The sequence below is a fragment of the Rosa chinensis genome, chromosome 2 (genome assembly GCF_002994745.2).
Source record: "Rosa chinensis cultivar Old Blush chromosome 2, RchiOBHm-V2, whole genome shotgun sequence".
Taxonomy (NCBI): domain Eukaryota; kingdom Viridiplantae; phylum Streptophyta; class Magnoliopsida; order Rosales; family Rosaceae; genus Rosa; species Rosa chinensis.
The window spans coordinates 60,252,851-60,273,559 of record NC_037089.1 but is presented as its reverse complement, the minus strand read 5'-3'; the positions used below and the strand labels follow the sequence as shown (position 1 = coordinate 60,273,559).

At 39.1% G+C, this 20,709-nt stretch overlaps 1 protein-coding gene across 1 annotated transcript; it reads right to left on the bottom strand.

Moving 5' to 3' along the window:
• Positions 1-13,534: 13,534 nt before the first annotated feature.
• LOC112184667 lies at positions 13,535-20,400 on the bottom strand. The gene is made up of 13 exons (XM_024322916.2): positions 20,337-20,400; positions 20,059-20,240; positions 19,849-19,872; positions 19,444-19,672; positions 19,195-19,375; positions 19,027-19,105; positions 18,691-18,731; positions 18,497-18,613; positions 18,320-18,382; positions 17,862-17,926; positions 15,774-15,795; positions 14,147-14,198; positions 13,535-13,685 (listed from the first exon to the last, which is right to left on the bottom strand). Exons 1-13 carry the CDS (start codon positions 20,398-20,400, stop codon positions 13,587-13,589), a joined length of 1,218 nt encoding a protein of 405 aa, XP_024178684.2. The 3' UTR covers positions 13,535-13,586.
• Positions 20,401-20,709: the final 309 nt, after the last annotated feature.

The following is a 20,709-nucleotide window of genomic DNA, read 5'->3' as shown; positions in this document are numbered from 1 at the left end:
ACCGAGATGATCTCCGGATTTCATATTATATTTAGTAGTCAATTTTTAGATACTCTGGAATATTATTGGAAATGAGATTTTTCCAAAGGAATTTGTGCTCGTACTAATTTCCGGGTTTGGTTCTGAATTTGAGAATATTTGGCGTGCGGGGTCACGTCACTTGAATATACTTATTGTTTTCTCGTGAGATATTGGGGAAGCTTTATGGATTTACTGGTTTTCGATTTTTTTTCCTCACCATACTCGGGTCATTCGATTAGGTCTCCTCCTCACTTACTTTGTGTTTGTGAGTGGCAGTTGAGGTAGCTTATTCTCCTCCTCACGTGGGTGGCAGTCGAGGTTATTAGTTCTCCTTCTCACACAATCTATGTGTGAGTGGTAGTCGAGGGTAGGTAGAGCCTAAGGGGCTCCTTTACCCGTATGGTGATATCTCTTCCTCATATCCTATTATTACTTGACTAGCGGGGACTAGTCCGATTTATCTTAACCAGCGGGGCTGGTAGGTTTTCACGAGATTTTGCGTTTAAAGAAATATATTTTATAAACATTGCATGCATCGAAGTTTTATAAATTTAAATAAGTGAGAAAGTATTCAAGTTTGCTACTTTTAAATCATCTTAATTATTTATTTTTGTCCACTCATGCTAACGTGTTTTTCAATACTTTCCCCTGGGCCCTTCGGTTTCAAATGCCCAGTTTGCAGGCTAGATTAGTTGAGGTCGGGCGTACATGGGGTTGAGGCATAGTTATCACTGCTTCCACATTGTAGGATTTGTCGATCCTTTATCCTCTTTACTTTTTATTCTATTACACCCTTCTATTTTAGAATTGCTCTGATGACCGTGGAATTAATGTTATTAAGTTGAGATTTGTGTATTGTGAATTGGAGAATGTTGTGATTTGGGGAGCAGGGTGGCTCCAGGAGAATAAGGATGGATGATTTAGAAGTGTAAATGTTTTCATACAAATTTTGGGTAGCCTACTTTTAGGGGAAGTTCCGCCAAATTTTTGGTATAATTTCTTCTAAAGTGGGCCCTGCAGGGCCACTTCTGATTTTCGGGTGAAATCCGGGTGGGTCCTGTCAACATTGGCTCTGGTCCCTACACAAAGCGTACGAAGCTAGAGTCCAAGTCGACATCTACTCCAGTGTAGCTTGAATTCAAACCATTTTGGCATTGAAGAACAAGAATCGGTTCATTCTTATTTCTATGAAGATGTTGCTTTGAGGTTACTTTAGGGTTATCTAAGAATGACTCAGTCTTGTCGTAGCTTAATTTTTGGGTGAGATATTTGTTTTATTTTATCTACATTCTACTATCAATGGATTGACACCCACTTAGTACTCCATGAGGACCTTCAAATTTTTTGAAAGAAGGCAGAGCCAATATATTGATCAAAAGCCAGAATGGCCCATACATACCCTTCCGCTGCCATCAAAGACAGACAAGAAGATGTGTTAGTACCCACAGTAGTATATAGAAACTAGGTCACTCATTTGACATTGAATACAACGTAGACATAGCGGGATCCCCCTTTAGTACTACCCCGAAGGTGCTAGAAAGACCCGACCCTCCCAACCTAACTCGGAAACAGTAAATCTAGTCGCTTAGAGACCTCAATTGGTGTACAACTAGAGACACTAAGAATTAAGTTGACAAGACCAAGACCCAATACTAAAACTAGATGCCCAAAATTGCCTAAACCGTCCCTGAAAAAATGGAACAATTATTGTAAAAAAGAGAAAACTAAATAACATAGTGGTGGGCTAAAGCCAAAACCTTAGCCCAACTGAAGGCCCAACAGTACTAGATTGATTCAAGCCCAAGCGACATCTCTCTCTCACACCAGGAGATAGCACTGCCGCTCAACCTCGCCGCCACCGTCCCACCACCGTATCGCCACATCCCTTACTGCCTCAGCCTCCGTGACTCGTACCGCCATGCTGCCATGGAACTACGCCACCATGACCCTGGCAACCTAGTCTGCACCACTACGAAACTGACGACGATGTAGCGCACCAGATTAGAGGCTCCACTATCCAAACGTCTCACGCCAGTCCTGGAAACCCACTACGAAGCACCTGCCACCACGAATCAGAGACGATACCTAGAGACCTGCGCTAAAACCAGCATACCGAAGTCGCAAGCGGAAACCTTTCTCCCATGAAAATCCTGGGCAGTAGCCATCAATATCCCGTTCGGCAGCAGACCACAGTACGTCAGCGAGGCCAGAGGCCAGTCAAGACGTCCGGGTGCCACCGGACAGGACTGATCTTCATAGACGAGGACGCTGATGGCCGTCGAGGTTTTTCTCGCTAGAGAGAAAAACCTATTACACTCTAACTATGTGTTTGTTTAGGTTAATGAAACAAAATGATGAGGACCTTCAAATTAACTATTGGATAGTGATCTAAATGTTAGTTGGAATATAATTATTCAGTATATGCAGATGTCAGCCAACTGTTAGTTTAAAGTTCTCATGAATTTCTCACTTTATTGGTATTCACTACTAGTGCAGTAGTGCCATACCCGGTAATTAAGTATATATATGCATATGTGAATAAAATTTATCTTTTTATTATTTTGTATGTCGTTTAGAGTAATTTTATCCACACATTCCTATTTGTAGAATACACAACCCTCTTTTTTGTAAATTTTAAAATTTCTATTTTATCCTCGATTTTTATTAACATGAAAACTCTCACCTCCACCTCTTCCGATCTACTCAACAACAAGGATCGCCAATAAACATACAGCCAAAGATTGGCAGGTTGCCCAGTAGGGGGTGAATGTACTTGTGGGTTGCTTCCTGGATGTGAGAGAGAGAGAGAGAGAGAGAAGAAGAATAAGGGGAAATAGCAATTAAGAGGAAAATATAAAGAAAAAAAAAATTCTTATATAGTGTATCTATACTGCTATCTCAGTGTATATGGGAAGGTCGAGATGAAGCTTTGTTCCATAATAAGTATGTCCACTCACAGATCCTTTTATCTCATGTTCAACATCAACTTCATGAGTTTAAAGTTGTGAATCTACACACTCATTGTATAGTGTCCTTTGTCATTCTAATAGAACACTGGGTGTAACTTTCTTTTCCTTTTCTTAAAATGAATGTGGATGGGGCTGTTGATTTGAGGCATAATTTATGTGGTCTTGGAGGAGTTCTGAGGAATGCTAAAAGGCTAGGTGAGATGCTATTGGCAGTTTCTGGAGTATTACAAGGAAGATTCAGTCCTAAAGCTATACAGAATTTTTTGCAGCTGCTTTGGGACTTCAACTGCATTCCAAGCAGGTTTTTAGTCCATCTCAATTATTTTGGAAATGAATGCTTTGAATGTGATTAATGATTTTTAAAGCAGGGAGGAGAATTGGTCTGTGGAGTGTGCATTGATAAAAGAAGTGATGACATTTTTTTGCTTCTTCTCAATGGATAAAGAGAAAAGGACTTCCACTACAGCCTCAAACCACCCACCGAAATCCAAACACAAACCCGTCCAGCCGCACCCGTCAAACACCGACGAGGCAGGGAGCCACCGTCAGTGAGAGGGAGCCGCCGGACAGGCACCACAACCTCCTTTGTTTCTCCCAAACCGTAATTCTCTCCTATTTTTGCGGAGTTGTTACTGCCCTTAATCATATATTACCCTACTTGGACCCTAAACCACTCTATATACAAATATACATCTCTCTAGGCTATAAGGAACTCAAAAATCATATTACAAATATTTTTTATATATTTTTTTATTTATGATTCCGGCTCTAAGAGTTTGTAAGTAAGAAAATGAATTAGCTAGATTATAACTAAGAGAGGTTTTCGTCTTTTGTCTTGAAGAGTTTGGGTTTACTGCTGTGGAATCAAATAAACGGATTTCTAATGTTGGATTTGGTTTTGATGGTAAGTATGGAGGTGGACAGAAAAATAGGTGTTTGGACTGATTCACTAACTAATACCCTGATGGGTTGCACTTACTGATCATATCGACAGTTTAATTCATGAGGCTGCAAGGGGTAAACCATCGCCCGCAACATATTATGACCAAAGAACCTTTGTTTACTTTTATTTGGCGGTAAAAAGGGAACGAAAACTCAGTGGTTCATGGACCACTACAGTTTCATCAACGAGGGTAATAATCCCATCATAGTATATTTCATCACATTATGCAAACCTAATTTGGTTGTGTGCAAAAAAAAGAACTTATGGTTGAAAATTGGCAGACATAACTTTGCTTTTTCTTGATCTTATGTAGTCAAAGAAACGGACACTTTCTACGGTCCACTATAAGCCAAGGGGGAATAATGACACAAACAAAAGCTGCAGCACTGAAACGAGGTCTAAGGTCGTGGGATCTTCTTCTCAAAACCCGATGATTGGTCCATCTTCCGAATCCAATCCCCAAATTTCCTTTGGCAACACAACAATGTCAATGTGGCTTCAAATTTCGAACCCACAACCCAAAAACGGAGCTAGGGTTTTCTCTCTGCCTCCATCGCTCCTCGGCATCCTCGATCGCTCCTCGGCATCCTCGATCTTTCTCACCATGGTCGATGAAGTATCATCCCAGCTTGGCGGTTACACTAGCTATCTTGGAGAAGGGGAGGACTTCTTCGGTCTAGTCGGCACCCAGCACAGTTGACGTCGCTTTTGGGAAGCGCGCAATTTAACCCTGAAATGTCATTAGTAGTAAAAGTAAGTAGGGATCGTTCTATCCGGGGATTGAGGGTACACCTGTCATTGTGAAACAAATAAAGAAAAGTATTATTTACAGAAATAAAATAAAGAATAAATATATACAATTGTATAAACAAATAAAGAATTAAAATAATAAAGTATTATTTACAAAAATAAAATAAAGAATAAATATATACAAGTAAACACAAATAAGGGGGAGGGGGGTTTAAGAATTATAGAATTGAAAATTAAGATAAATAAAATAAAGAAAATGTAAAAAAATATATACAAGGGTGGATCGCAAGGAACAAAGATCAAAACCACATCCATATGCAAGAAATCCAATTACAATTCCTATAGTTGATTTTAAATGTCATGAGAGAGGAGTTGATCATGTGAAACATTCGAAAGCAAATGATTTCCCATATTTTACTTTTCAATGCTAATTAACCTAAGAGAAAGCACCTAGATTAATCCTATCAAACATGCAATCAAGCCCTAGAAAGCTAGTCAATCATGACATGTTCAACGCATTAGACATAGAGAAAGGCTATCAACTCAAGTGTACAACTTAGTATGGAAAAGTCCACCTAATTGCAATCCTCTTTAATTAAATTCGGTCTTTGCACAAAACCTTTACTACTTTGATTCAAGTTTACACAAAACGAAAAGTCGATTTCATGTTCTTAAACCTAGCACCAATTATATCAAAACCCTAAGTGTTTGCAACCACATAAGATTAAAATACAAAAGTTTTCTATCATGCAAATTTAATTAAACAAACCCACATAAGCAACATAAAAATCAACATATAGAAATCACAACTTTATCTCAAAACATATAAACGGGCTTTAAACTTTGCCCTTAACATTATTTGTTAACTAGAAACAAGTTCATATGAATTCAAACAAGGAAAACAAAAGATCATTACAAGGAAAAAGAATGAATTACACCGTGAGGGGAGATGGAGATGGAGAGCTTGAACGTTGGAATCTTGAATCTTGGAAGCAAGTCTTCAAGGTGGATGATGGAGGCTATGTCCTCACGGCTTCTTCTTCTTCTCTATACTTGAAAATGCAAAACTAAGAACTAGAGAATGGAAAAGGAAAATGGAAAGGAAATGGAGAGACAAAGAAGATGAGATGGATGAAGGAATGTGTGTGGGAAAATGGAAAGGAAATGGTGAGACAAGGAGATGAAATGGATGAAGGAATGTGTTTTAGAGTGAGAGGAGAAGGTGTTTATATAGGGAAGAGAAAGAAGAGTGAAATTGGAAAAGATGGAGTAAATTAGTGTGAGTAATGATGGAGAAAACATGATGATTACACCCTAAAACATGGAATGTTTTTGGGTGATGATGATGGTGGATTAGTGTGAGAAATGATGGAGAAAACATGATGATTACACCCTAAAACATGGAATGTTTTTGGGTGATGATGATGGTGGATTAGTGTGAGAAATGATGGAGAAAACATGATGATTACACCCTAAAACATGGAATGTTTTTGGGTGATGATGATGATGGATTTCCTACTCATTTACTTCAATTTTATCTCCACCATTTGTAGGTAAGTGTGGACATAATGCTCATTTCACCATCATTTACTCCAATGTACCTAAGAAAATAGAAATTGAGTTAAAAATCGATTCGTTAAGGAATTAACTATTAAAATACCACATAAAAATGCTTCTATCAACAGTCTAAACTCATAAGTTTACAGTCGGATAACTGCTATCCGTAACAGCAAAGAGGCGCGCCGATCTCGAAGTTTTTATGGGTGTGTTGGCCTTCGTCTAGGGCTTCCGCAATCGCCTAACGAACCAGGAGTAGGACGAGCAGCGGTTGAAGATGGTGGATAGAGGATAGTGGTTCTATGTTGGCCATGTCTGAGTTCGGTCACCTATGTGATGGTGCCTATCACTTCGATTCTTGTCTGGGATTAGATCTTTGGCCTCCCGCCGGTCTTGATGACGGAGGGCTATTTATTTGGTTAGTTCAACGCTGGGATCGGTGGTGCAGCTTGATAAGATGGGTCTATAGAGCGGGAGGATGGCTAAGGTTAGGATCCGGCAAGCAATTGGCTCTCCAGTCAAACAGGCTGTTTGTCGTCGTCCTATGAGTTTAACTCTGGCACCTCCACAACGATCCGCTTCAGGTATAAACAATTGGTTGGATTTTGCAGGGTGTATGGGATGCTGGAGCACTCAGCTGCAAGTTGTTCAACTACCATCGTGCTGTCACTGAACCCTAGACCAAACCCCAGCCCGGCTAGGGTTTTTGAGGCGTCTAAAACGCAGGTTGTTTCTGCTAGAATTTCCAAGTTGGTTGCATGCGTAATTCCAAGCACCAAACATATTCACCTCCACCTCAAGATCATTTACCTTCTCAATTCTCGCGTCCCTACTGAGTAATTGACTGCTCAACTAGCACAGTTTAAGTCAAAGTAGACTATGCCTATTTCGAAGGCTATTACGCCTACTCTTGTGGCATCTCTTTTGCCCTTGGCTCTTATAACAAATAAGAAGAGGGTAGCATCATTAGCTCTGGTCCCTACACAAAGCGTATGAAGCTAGAGTCCAAGTCGGCATCTATCCAGTGTAGCTTGACGTACTTCGAACCATTTCTGCCATTGAAGAACAAGAATAGGTTCATTCTTGTTTTTCCTGCAAAAAAGTCCAAAGTTGGGCGTCCCCTGGCTGGAATAATAATCCCAATTCTAAAAGATTAAAGCTCAAGAAACTCAAGTTATTGGCTGAAGCAAAGTCGAGGAAGAAGCGTGCCTTTAAGTAGGCAGTTGAGGTGCCTCCAGAAGTTGTGGAGGGCGTGGATGTGAGCAAAAGTCAGCTTGTGGTTATCAGCACCACTGAGGGTGCCCTTTAGTAGGGTACTTTGCTGGAACATAAATAAATTAAAGTTAGTTCTTGAGTTTCTTTGGATCTTTCCCTAACAGAGGCAAAAACCTTTTTTTTTTTTTGTGTGACTTATTTCCATGGAGATGTTGCTTTTAGGGTTATTATCACAAATGGTACCTGAATTTATCCTCTATTTTATCGATGGTACCTGAATTTCAATTTTGATCATAACCAGTACCCGAACTTTTCGATTTCATTTTAAATGGTACCTAGAGCCACTTTCGGTCACTATTCCGGTCAAAAAAGCCAAATCCAAAAAAATAAAAAATTCAAGGAAAGCCTATTACCAAAAAAATCATTGCTATGATCACAACCCTTGAAATCACCAAAGATCATTATTATGACCACAACCCTTGAAATCACGAAAGATCATTATTATGATAGCCTCACATACCCTTTTTAGTCGGAATAGTGACCGAAGGTGGCTCTAGGTACCATTTAAAATGAAATCGAAAAGTTCGGGTACTAGTTGTGATCAAAATTGAAGTTCAGGTACCATCGATAAAATTGAGGTATAGTTCAGGTACTATTTGTGATTTTTACCCTTGCTTTTATGTTACTTTAGGGTTATCTAAGAATGACTCAATCTTGTCGTAGCTTAATTTTTGGGTGAGATATTTGTTTGATTTTATCTATATTCTACTATTAATGGATTGACACCTACCTTTATATATATATATATATATATATATATATATATATATATATATAGCTCCTATCCAGAGTGGAGCTCCGCTTTGAAATTAACTTGTAAAGTTTGAGTTTTTGGTCACTTTTCGGTTGCATATCCACATCTCGACCGTTCAGTTTTTAGGCACTAGTGTATAGATCATCTCTGCAAAGTTTCAACCAAAATGATGATCGTTAAGGCATTGAAAACTGCCTTAAAGCTAGTACGGTTCAGGTTGACAGATTCAGTCTGTCCATTGGTTTAAGCGAGTTAGATACCTTAACGATCATTAATTTGGCTGAAAATTTGCAAAGATGATCTATACACTAGTACCTAAAAACTGAACGGCCAAGATGTGAATATGCGACCGAAAAGTGACCCAAAACTCGAACTTCACACGTTAATTTTAAAGCGGAGCTTCGCTCTGGATAGGATCTGTGTGTGTGTGTGTGTGTGTGTGTGTGTCTGTGTGTGTGTGTGTGTGTGTGTAGAGAGAGAGAGAGAGAGAGTACTCCATAAGAACCTTCAAATTAACTGTTGGATAGTGATCGAAATGTTAGTTGGAATATAATTATTCAATATATGCAGATGTCAGCCAATCGTTAGTTTAAAGTTCTCATGAATTTCTCATTTTATTAGTATTCACTAGTGCAGTAGTGCCTTACCCGTTAATTAAGTATATATATGCATGTGTGAATAAAATTTATCTTTTTATTGTTTTGTATGTCGTTTTGAGTTATTTTATCCACACATTCCTATTTGTAGAATACACTACTTGTTCAAGTAAATCCAGAATATGTGTCTAGCCTAAACTTGAGGTTACTTGCTCTAGTTGAAATAGGATTTATATTAGAGATATTCTCGGAAAATCTGAGGAGATATTCAATCAATGTATGATTATGTTTCCATGTACTACTCTATCTCTATGTTTGTAATCCTCTATATAAAGAAGGCCCTATTATCTATGAAAATACGATTCAATTCTCTCCCAATTTCAGTTTTTCCTTAAACACATTATTAGCACGAAGTTCTAACCCTGAAACCCTAAAATCCCAAACCCTTGAAAAAAACAAGGGTGCGCGTTAGCCTCGATTCACTGTTGGTTAACCTCGTCCATAAAGCTTCTGCAAGTTATAACCGGTTAGCCCTTGCCAGCCAAAAAAAAAAAACAGAAGAAGATGACGCTCTCAATCAAAGGCAGAGGAGAAAGAAAAAAAAAGGCTCCCTTGATCAAAGGCATAAGAGAAAAAAAAAATGTGGGGAGCGGCCCATGTTTTCAACCTTTTCAGTCACAGTTTGCAAGGAAACAAAAAGAAAAAAAAAAGGAAGAAGCTCGCCAGCAGAAGAATAGTGGAAGAAAAGAAAGATAAAAAAAAAAAAACAGAGAGAAAAAGAGAAGGAGCGGGCCCACAATCAGAAAAGAAAGAAGAAGAAAGAGAGAAGAAAGGAAGGCCCAGCCCAGAAGAAGAAAGGAACAGGCCCATAAGCCCACTGACCCAAGGCTAGAAGCCTGCTGTCAGTCCTAGGACCCGCTGCCACGTCAACACAACGACCCACTGCCACGTCAGCCCTCCGGCCAACGACTTTCCAGCGACTTTTTCAGACCACATTCTCCGGCGACCTATTTCGAGAGACTTGCAACATCCCTTCTTCTACCCCCCTTTCTTCATCATAGAGGAGACCTAAATAAGCCGAACTGTGGGGGTTCGTGCTCACTCCAAGCTTGGAGCTTGTTGAGATCTCAAAACTTAGAGTTTGTAGAGAATTTATGATCGACCACTTACGTCATTGTTTCGATCTAATCCAATACCTCTTGGAATTGAATTTCTTGGAAGCGATTACGCTCAGAAATTCATAATTTCTTGGAAGCGATTATGCTAAGAAAATCATAATTTTTTTGGAGCTACTACGCTCAGAAATTTTATATGTTTTCGTGGTAGCCTTTTACGCTCCGAAACAAACCATAATTTCTTGTTCTCTTTCAGGATGAGTAACCTAAACAAATTGGACTTTGCTCCATTGGGAACAACTGGCTCTAGATATCACAGGTGGGTTCGTGATGTCAGCCAACATCTCAAGGCCGATGGAATCCTGGATATGATTCTCGAGCCTAGCCAGGATGTGCTAACTGTTGAGCAAGCTCAAGCTTTGGAAGCAAATAGAGCAGCCTTAGAGGCAAATAAGGCAATAGTCATAATCCTAATGACTCATCATATGGATGATTCGCTCTAGTATGAGTGTATGAATGAAGAAGACCCCAAAAGGCTATGGGCCTCACTGGAAGAAAGATTTGGCAAGTCCGTGACTCCCTACTTTCGGACTTAGAAGTGAGATGGCATAGCCTCCGCTTCTGTGATTTCAAGTCAGTTCTTGACTACAACTCGGAAGTACTTCGCATTAAATCCTTAATGGAATTCTGTGGTAAAGAGATCACAGATTCGATGTTGATTGAGAAGACTCTCTCTACCTTCCCCATCTCTGCATTGATGGTTGCTAAGAACTATCAAATCGATGTTACTGCAGGACGGATCACAAGGTTTCATGAGCTCATTGGAGCTATGAATGTCACTGAAAAGCATGACAACATCCTTGTGAAGAACTATAATTCGAGATCCGTGGAAACAAATCCAATTATAGTCGCGCCCCTATGAGAGGGCACCAAGAGCGAAACCCTAATCTTAGGGATACTTCTGGACGTTCTGGTCCATATAATCGCTATACTTGGGAAGGTAACCGCCAAAATAGGCGAACATGGAACCGAAGAGGTAAACGTGGAAAGAGAGAGGGAGGCAACGCCTTTGGCCATGTTGGTGGCGCCACCAACACTAAGATCCTTCTAAATAACGCTTTCAAAGCGCCTCAATCAATGGAGTTTGAGCAAAGAGATGTATGTTCTCGATGTGGAGTGTCTGATCATTGGGCACACATTTGTAGAGCTCGTGAAGAAATTGTCACCGCCTACAAAGCATATTATGAAGCAAGAGATGCTCACTATGTGGAACAAGAAGATCAAGAAGATGATCTAGAGTGAAGGGTTGAAGACTACAAATCTGGCTGGGATCAATAGATCGCCAATTCTATTTAAGTCTTTTTATTTTCCAAGAGATGTAATAGGAAATTGCCATATATTTTTGTAGTAAATGCCAATGGTTTAGTCTTTCTTCAAAGTAGGCTCACCCAAAGTAAGTGTGATGTCTAGGAAGGTTATGAGATTAGTGGAACTTAAGCGAGCCTTGCTCCACCGAGATCTCTCTACTCACCTGGTCACATTTATTTTAGAATTACCGAAAGAAGTTAGACAACTACCATTGTTTTGCATTAACTAGCATTTTGGATCATATTTTCGTTGGTCAAAGAGACAATGATGTAACTCCGTTGGCTTATGAATAAAATTTCGAGTTCTTTTCATTATGACTCCATCTTGATTATGAGCATATTACTTTGTGACTACGATGGCTGGGCCATCGGTATTAATTTGAGGACATAGAATAGCCCAAGTTCCACTTGCTAATGGCACCTTGATTACTGTCACAGAAACCCTCTACGCTCTTAGGGGAAATCATACCCTATGAATAGGCAACAGATTCCATGCTAAAACGCATGTAGAGAACGGAAATGAGTTCCTTTGCAATACCTCTAACGATTGCGAACAAAAGCACATTTTAGAGAAGTTTATGTGTTTCTCTAGCACTACACCAAAAATCACATCAGACAACGGCAGAAAACCGATGTGGGATTTGGAGTCCCACCTTTGTAGAGTGAGCCGTTGTCAGATGAAAAATCAGACAACGGTGGAACACAGTTGTGTGATAAACATTCAGACAACAGGTATGTGTTATAACTGTTGTGTGATAGCTCGGCAGATGCGAAGCGCAGCTACGCAGCAGTTGAGGCGCTGTCTTCAGACAACAGTGCCAGTTTTAAGCTGTTGTATGTTAAGCGTGTCAGACAACATATTTTTATTCTGTCTGTTGTCTGATTTATCTTCAAACTTCAGTTCTTGGACTATATCTGTTGTGTGATTAACTTTAGGACAACAGAGTTCAATTGATTCTATTGTGTGATTAACTTTTAGGACAACAGAGTTCAATTAATTCTGTTGTCTGAGTATAAATTAGAAGACACTGATTTGTTAAAAACCGATGTGTGATTTGATTGATTACAATGTGTTTTTGTCCTATTTTTGTTACCTAGATCATTGTGTGATCAGAATTAGGCAAAATTAATGCTCCATTATTACCTAAATAATGGTACGTCTAGATCGTTGATCAATTGAAAAGAAAACACATTGCAAATGCTCAAATGAGTAATCAAACCTATTTCATATATCTCTTAATGTTAAAAGCATTTCCCAAAATCTGATACAACTACGTAAAACATGCCACATATATAGTTTGTGCAGGAACTTGGTTTCAATAGCCAACATATTGATACAAACTCGTCTTCCCACTATTCCAGGAACGTAGTCTGTGCAGCCATGGTGTCAAACCTTTAAAGTTGAAGCGAGTGGTTTGCAATTTCTGTCCAAATGTCCAACCAAAGACACCTCAGCCAAAAAAGCTAGTCCAGAACCTATATACAAACAAATAAGCTTTAGAAAGTTGAAATTCCTTTCTATCCATCAGAACACAACCTTCTGCCTGCCATCCAAAAGTGCATATATCCAATTGTTATGCTTATGATTTAAATATTGAAAGTTATTTTAATAATTGGACCACATACTGATATTATACAGCGTATCTCATTATCAATTGTCTGAACTCAAAGATAATATACATTCAAGAACTACTAAAGTACTATCAAACATAGGGGTTTGGGTAATGTCTAAAGGTCCTTCACAAGACGAATAACATATATCATTCATAATGTTATATCAGAAGTAAATATTATCTCAGAAAATAACTAAAAGGCATCTGTTCAAAACCGGGTGATCCTGTCAGAATAAAGAGATGAATAAAAAGATAATCTTCACAAGGATATCATTATACAACTACGTAGCCAAATTTCCTGGAGAATCTGAAAAGCGAGCACTTTTTTGCTATATTCAACCTCATAGTACTCAGAATGGCAACCTTGGGTCGAACAATGACCAGAAAGTGAATATTCCAACCCAACATCCTCACACAATCTTCATACAGTTTAAAATTTGCCATTTCATCAATAACTTTTATTGGACTCATTACCAATCTCATTCCAAACAAACAAGGCATACAAGAAAATAGCACGAGTTACACAACGGAGAACTACAAGAAATGAAGAAGGCCAGAGCATTCACATCACAGATGAAAGAATACTTCAACAGGCTATGAAAGAAGAAGACACATTCACCGAGTAATTAAATGAAATTTAGGAACGATACCAAGTTTATCTTCCCTTGCACAAGCGAAAAATCCCAAGCAATATACAAATTTATCGAGTCCACAAACAGAGAAACCTAAAAGAGTGAAGAAATTACAAAATGCCATAAGTTTGGAGCAGTATTGCAATAATATTTGACAGAGAAACTGAATAGGATAATTGCAGGATTGTTTCTATACCACAAACCAGCTAATTAAGAAGGTTGTTTCTGAACCTATATTACTTACTAAGTTTCTTCACTACCTACTATACTCAGCTTGAGTAAATCTTATAACACATCACTCAGATTAGATGGACAAGTTTTCAGATTTTCCTTATTGTCAATGTACTAGAATTGAAAACTTGTAGTTTTTTTTTTTTACAAACACCAACAAATCATAAATCAAATAACACATTACCCAGTTACTTGGGGTTTCAGTCACACATTCAAACTGATCCCTCAATCACATCTGGACTAGATAAAGGGTGATGCTGATCCGAATGAATATAAGTAGCATCCACCCAAAATTAAAGGAGTCCAATAGATATGAAACATACCCCATGTGTTTTACCGGCAGGAACATTTGTCTCTTTGTAATCATCATTATTCCTGTACAGGAAGAGAATAAATATTATATATTATATATGTATATACATATTTTGAATGTAGAGAAGTGAAGCATGACAAGGAGAAAAAGAAAAGGAAAGAAAGAAAAAGAACAGAATCTAACCCTCCATCAAATGCACCAGCTAGGCCTGGGCACGGTCCCAGACCGGCACCGGTTTTACAGGGACTGGGACCGGGACCGGCGGGCTTATTTCGGGCCGGTCTTGCAATTGCACAAAATAGGGACCGGGTTAAACCCGGACCGGCAATGGTATTATAGGGACCGGGACCGGAACCGGGACCGGAAATCTTACGTCGGGCCGGGACCGCAGTTGCAACTAATAGGGACCGTTATAAAACCGGACCGAGATAAAAACCGGACCGGAATAAACCCGGACCGGGACAAAACAGGCCCGTTTTCGGGTTTCCGGTTCCAATCAATCTTTGCAGCACTACTGCATTTTGCTGCTTGACCTGCTTCTGTTTAGAGAGTATAAAGAGTAATGCAATATGAACTAGCAACAAGGCTACAATGCTGAAAATAAAACCAATAAACCATTCTGTAATCTGCACAGCTGCACTAGCAACAAGGCTGCAAATAAAAGTATAAAACCATCTTGCAAATAACAATCATTCAATCAACCATTCCATAATCATTCAATCAACCATTCAATCAACACAGTTCCACGGAAAGTTCACCAACACATACACATATTGTCTTAACAACATAACAAATTAAAAACCAAAACAATGTTCGACAAGACAACAAGTGAACAACCAAACTTCCATGCTGCCATGCTCAATGCCATGCAGCTGCCATGCTCAATGCCATGCAGCTGCCCCTCCAGTCCTCCCTCTTCAAATTTTTTTCCCTACACATTTTAGTTTAAAAAGACATTGTATTACACATTTATACATTATATATCAATGAAAGAGTAAAACTATAAAAACAAATCCATACACATTTCACTGATTTCAGTCCAGAACAGAATAGAATAAAAGAGTGGAAAAATGATGTTGATAATGGGATTAGAAAATTTAAAATTAAAAAGATAGAACAGAACTTTTGGTACATACAAGTTCTATGAAAATGCAGTAAAGGGTCAGAGTTGTAAAGGGAAGAAGAAGAAAAAAAACAGATATAATTAAGAGAGGAAGGAAACCCTCAGATTTTGGTACATACAAGTTCTCTCAAAATGCAGTTCTCCTGAAGCAAACATTGCAAACCTGCAGGGAAAAAATAAAATGTGATTGACATGCTCAGTGATAACTAGAGAACTTTCTGATTGGAAGAGACTACCATCCATATGGTGATTTATACACACACACACACACACACATATCCAGTTTATCTAGTGCAGAACATAGATGTGGACATTGGTTTCTAAAAATGTTCCTGATTCGAAAGCTGAGTATGAATCATGGTTACAGTCTTACAGATGATAAAACATAAGGTAAAATCAGTAATAGGTATCTTAAATTTAGTTCTTGAATGATTCTACTCTTTATTACAATAATATACTTCTATAAAACCACAGACCAGCCACAGAAAAATTTAGTGTTAATTCGAGAACTTACCTGGAGAAATTGACAATGAGGCCTCTGCATCAGCACTCATAATGTCCTCAACATTTAGGTCATATACAGAATCTATTTTTATGTAGCTCATTTAACCAGGAATATACAGTCTACAGTCTACTCTGGCCTCATGGAGTGTTCATGGGATTTGAGTCAAGAGGGGACCCAATTGTAATGGTTACAATAGCATAAAAGGTACTGTTAAAGTAGAAATCATGATGTCGATTAATTTTGGGGTCTAACTCATCACCACAAACAAAGGTGGTTTTAATATGCACAATGAGTCAGAGTATCAGAGTATCTTCTTTGATTGATCCTCATTCTTCTAATGTTAAGAACATCACAAAGGTCACCACAGTCGGCATTATTTACTAATTATTAGTTGGAACATTACTCAGAAAGTGAGAAAACTTAGAAGGAAAGCATTAAATGGGAGATGGCTGCAGGAAAATGCCAAATGACAAAATTCAACATTGAAATATGGATACAATTGAATAGTGAGAATTGTTAGCTGTGGCTGCACATGATGGCATTACAACTTGGGGTTCAAGCTTCTTGAAGTTTCCCTACTACTCATTCCTTCATTGCATACACCAACTTGAACAACCACAAAGCAGTCTAAATACTTGTTCTTGTTGTTTTGTATAGAGACATTTTGCCATTTTATATGGTACTTGCCACTTCTTCGTGAAGAGAGTCAAGAGACAACTACTTGTAATTTGGGGTTCGGTTTAGGACAAGAAAGATGAATCACATGGTTTGCTTCCCAACTAATAAAAATTGACAATTTTCATACTGCTTAGTTTCTGTCCTAGGTAGATCCTGGCCTACCATTAGAGCTATTTCCTATGTATCATCACTTTCTGACTAAACACATAACCCACAGAAAACACAAACAGGTGGAACAAACCATGTCTGATGATGAGAACTTGGGCTTGTAACTAAGATCTCAGTTGAATGGTTTTGAAAAGATGCGTTGTATCAAAATTCAATTATAGAAGATTGAGACAAACAATAATTTCGAAACAAAATGAGCATACCAGGTGCAAGTTGGGAGTCAGAATTAATTAGTTGATGGAAACAGGTAAACAATTTTGAATCGAAAATAGAAACTTGTTCGAGACTTCCCAGCCTTGAGTGAATGGAGATGTTGATCTGGACTTCAATTTGCTAGCCTCACCCAGTCACCCTTTCTACTTTTCCTCAAAGAGCTCAAAGATCCTTCAACTGCACAAAATGAGAGTCAGCAAGAGAGAGTTGATTGCACAGAAGACAGAACTGATATTAGTGTCCGGACCCAGACCGATATGTTTTGCAATTACAAGAATTTGAGCAATTATAACTATATAAATCAAAGACGCAGACTTTACAAGAATGAGGAACGGGAAAAAGCTTACTCTGGGCTCGGCGTTGGCGATCTAGGGGTCCTGAAGCGAAGAGGAGCTAGCGAGCAGTAAGGAGAAGATCGTCAAGGCTAGGAGCAAGCTGAGAGGCCGTAAGTGAGGAAGAGTCTTCTTGAAGACCGATTTCTGGGAGATCGATTGTGAGGAACTGACTATGAAGTGCAAATTCTGGGAGAGACCGAGGGCTGAGGGCTGAGGGCTGAATGGGTCTGAGGGCTGAAGAAGTGAAGATCGATTTCTGATTTTCTGGGAGAGACCGAGAGAGACAGAGAGTTGGTCAGTTGGAGGCTTGGAGGCGGAATCGATCTCTATTCTCTAGCTGAGGAAGCTCGGGTTTAGATTTTAGGTCTACTGAGTAATCACATGTGGTCGTGTCCATACTAACACAATATACTTCGGAAAACAAACGTATAATTGGACGACACATACACAAGCTCGGGTTTTTCGGTCTAGAAAACACTTTATATTCAAGAACCGGGACCGGACCGCCAAGTGAGTATAGGGACCGAACCGGCCCGAAAACACTAATATTCAAGAATCGGGACCGGACCGCCACGCTGAGTATAGGGACCGAACCGGCCCGAAAACACTTATTTTCAGTCTAAAACCCGGACCGAACCGGCCGGTCCGGACCGGTCCCTTCCGGTCTTTCGGTTTTTCGGTCATTTATGCCCACCCCTAGCACCAGCAACCTCTGCTGAAATAAAGAAGGGTGAATTCGCAAAAACCTCACTGAAAAAAATGCATATTACATTAATTGATATAGAAATAAGCAGCTGAAAGTCTAGCGGCAGTGGGCAGTACATTTGAAGTCAGATTTGCGGCCCAAGAAGACAACACAACTTCATTTTGGCATTTAGCTATCTCAGTTCATGCAAACTTAAATGATGCATGATTAGAAGCAGCATACCATGAAATCTATTTGTCAATTTTCACTTTTTCGCATTTTTGGGATGAAAGGGTGTAAAGAAATAATCAAAAACTAGCTAAAAGGAAAGGGTAGATAAATTGAAACTTTGAAAGTAATATGCTTTTTTTAAGAAGAGATGGTGAAAAGAATCATTACCATAAATAATAACATCAACGTCTAATGTTACCAAGTCAACAGAGGAAATAGCATTAATACCTGATAAACCTAATAAACTTTCAAACTCAGTGGTGTAGACGTCAACAGATTGTTCCAAGACAGCTACCTCTTGCTTGTTTCTGCTCATTATATGAAACAAAAAGTCAATGCAAACAAAAGTGCAACAAGAAAGATAAATAGGAATATGGTTTGGATAGAAAAAATAGAGATAAAAATTATGCAAAGGGTCTCACAATTTTCTAGTTTCAAACCGCCCCTGAGATAGCAAAATAGCCAGACGTATAAGAAGCACCAAAGTTGTAAGGCTGTACAAAGGTGGTCCATAACGCTGTCGTTGCTTTTCCATGGGCCTATTAATAAAGGATGCAGTAAGCCATTATGTTCCTATCGAAGATGCTATAAACTCTACTCCCCCAAAAGAACTTACCCATCATCATCATTTATTTGGCGAACAAAATCTAGTAAAACCTGCACCGAAAAGCAAGTGTGCCAGAACAGTTACAAATTATCATAGAATAATGTACACTCTGAAACTGCATCAAAAATCACCCTCTCACTAGATAAATACACAGACAACATGAGAGAACCACAAAGGGAACCCTAATAGTTGGCACACCAAATCGTGAAGTGCTAATCAGACATTAAGAATAGGTAACTGTTGCAATGGACAAAATAAGAACTAAAAATAAAGGTCCAAACAAGGATAGAGTAATGACCAAACCAGCCAAAATAAAAGTGGCAGGCAAATGCCACAAGAGCATACCTGCGGAACCCCAACCAAGTACTTGACAAGGGTTTTGTAGACACTAGTAGCAGAAACAAGCTGTGCCAACAGTCTCCTCCTGGAAAGGCCATGAACAACTAGTATGTAAGGTGGATCACAAGCACCAACCTGACTCGGTAAACAAAAATAAAAAGCGAGGAGTCTCACCTCTCCATTTGTTGTTTCCACAGGAGAGCATAACGATCACGTATACTTGCCCCATAACTAATCATAGAATCAATCTCCGCTAGCTTGCTTATTCCTCTCAAATTACTCCCATTCCTCTTGGATCGCTCCCTCTGCAGTCTAATAAGCCTCCCCCGAAAATCTTGAGGAATGTAAGTCATAACTGCAAACATATTCACAATCCCATTCCAACTCCAAAACCTCAACATTAACAACAGGGATCAAACAAACCTGTATTGAACACACGCTCAGAGTTCTTAGCTTGAAACGATTCCAATGACTTCAAGGTCGTATTGAACTTATGATGCGGGTGAGTGAAAACAGTAGCAAGCTGAGCATCCTCAGGACTCGATCGAGAGGGAATGACATTTCTTTTAGCTTTAGCTGCTGAATCCCTTTGGTAGCATTTTCTTAGTTTTCCTTGATCTAGTTGATAAGTTTCCCTCTTGAAGCTCTGATGCTTCACAATAATTCTAGTTTATTTTTCTTAACAAGTCAACTGTCTTCCTAAATTTTAATAACTTCCTACAAGACCCTTAGCATATCCTAGTGAGTGCAATGTCTCAAAAGTATACTAAATCAAAAATGGGGTGTGTATTCACTAAATATAACTCTAGCACAAGTTCAAGTACTTACAGGAGCTCCTGAGCTGGATGCTCCCTGCAAGTCAAACAATTTGGCTTTGCTGATCATACACAAAGCAATAAAAGGTTCAAATCTAGAACAAAGTAAGCACCAAGTCATCACTAACCTTCCAAACAAGCATGGCATCTTGATTGGTTCCCTTCTTGCCCTACTAAGTATACAAGTAAGCAACTTTGCTGCCGCCATTGCTAATCAACCTACCAGGAATCTCAACTGATGACCTACATCTCCTCTATCACCCACCTTTTCACCTCTGGTTTTCTTCCTTGTAATCCATCTCTTTGAGCTCTTTGGAGGAGAAGAAGTACCAACATCCTTCATAATGCTCAACTCCAGAGTACCAATCCTCTTCCATAAATCAACAATTACAAATTCTGGGTAACCTGGAAATAGCCAAGAACTTAAATCAAACCTTCAAAATCAATAATTTGAATCGATTCAATAAATTTCAAACAAAACCCCAAATTTTCTAATCTAACCCATCGACCTGGTATTGCATTTATCCCCAAATTTCAACATTTTCCGTTTCAATCCCAAATCCATAGCTCCATATCTAACTCCGATACTCAAAACCACAAAAAATCCAAATCCCAACCCCAATAGCTGATTTCAGCAATCAAAATTACTTACCAGAATGTTATCCCGTCCTGAATCGCTATCGAAATCGGGAAGCCTTGTAAAAACTGAAGCGAATCCCAAACCCTAATTTTATCCGACTCCGATTACAGACCCCAGGCAATCGATTGAGAGCAATTTCAACGGAGGAAAATGAATACGAAACAATGACAATCGAGTGGAGAGTCGAGTTTGCCAGCCTTAACCGTAAAAACTCAGTTGGGGGTTTCCATAGAG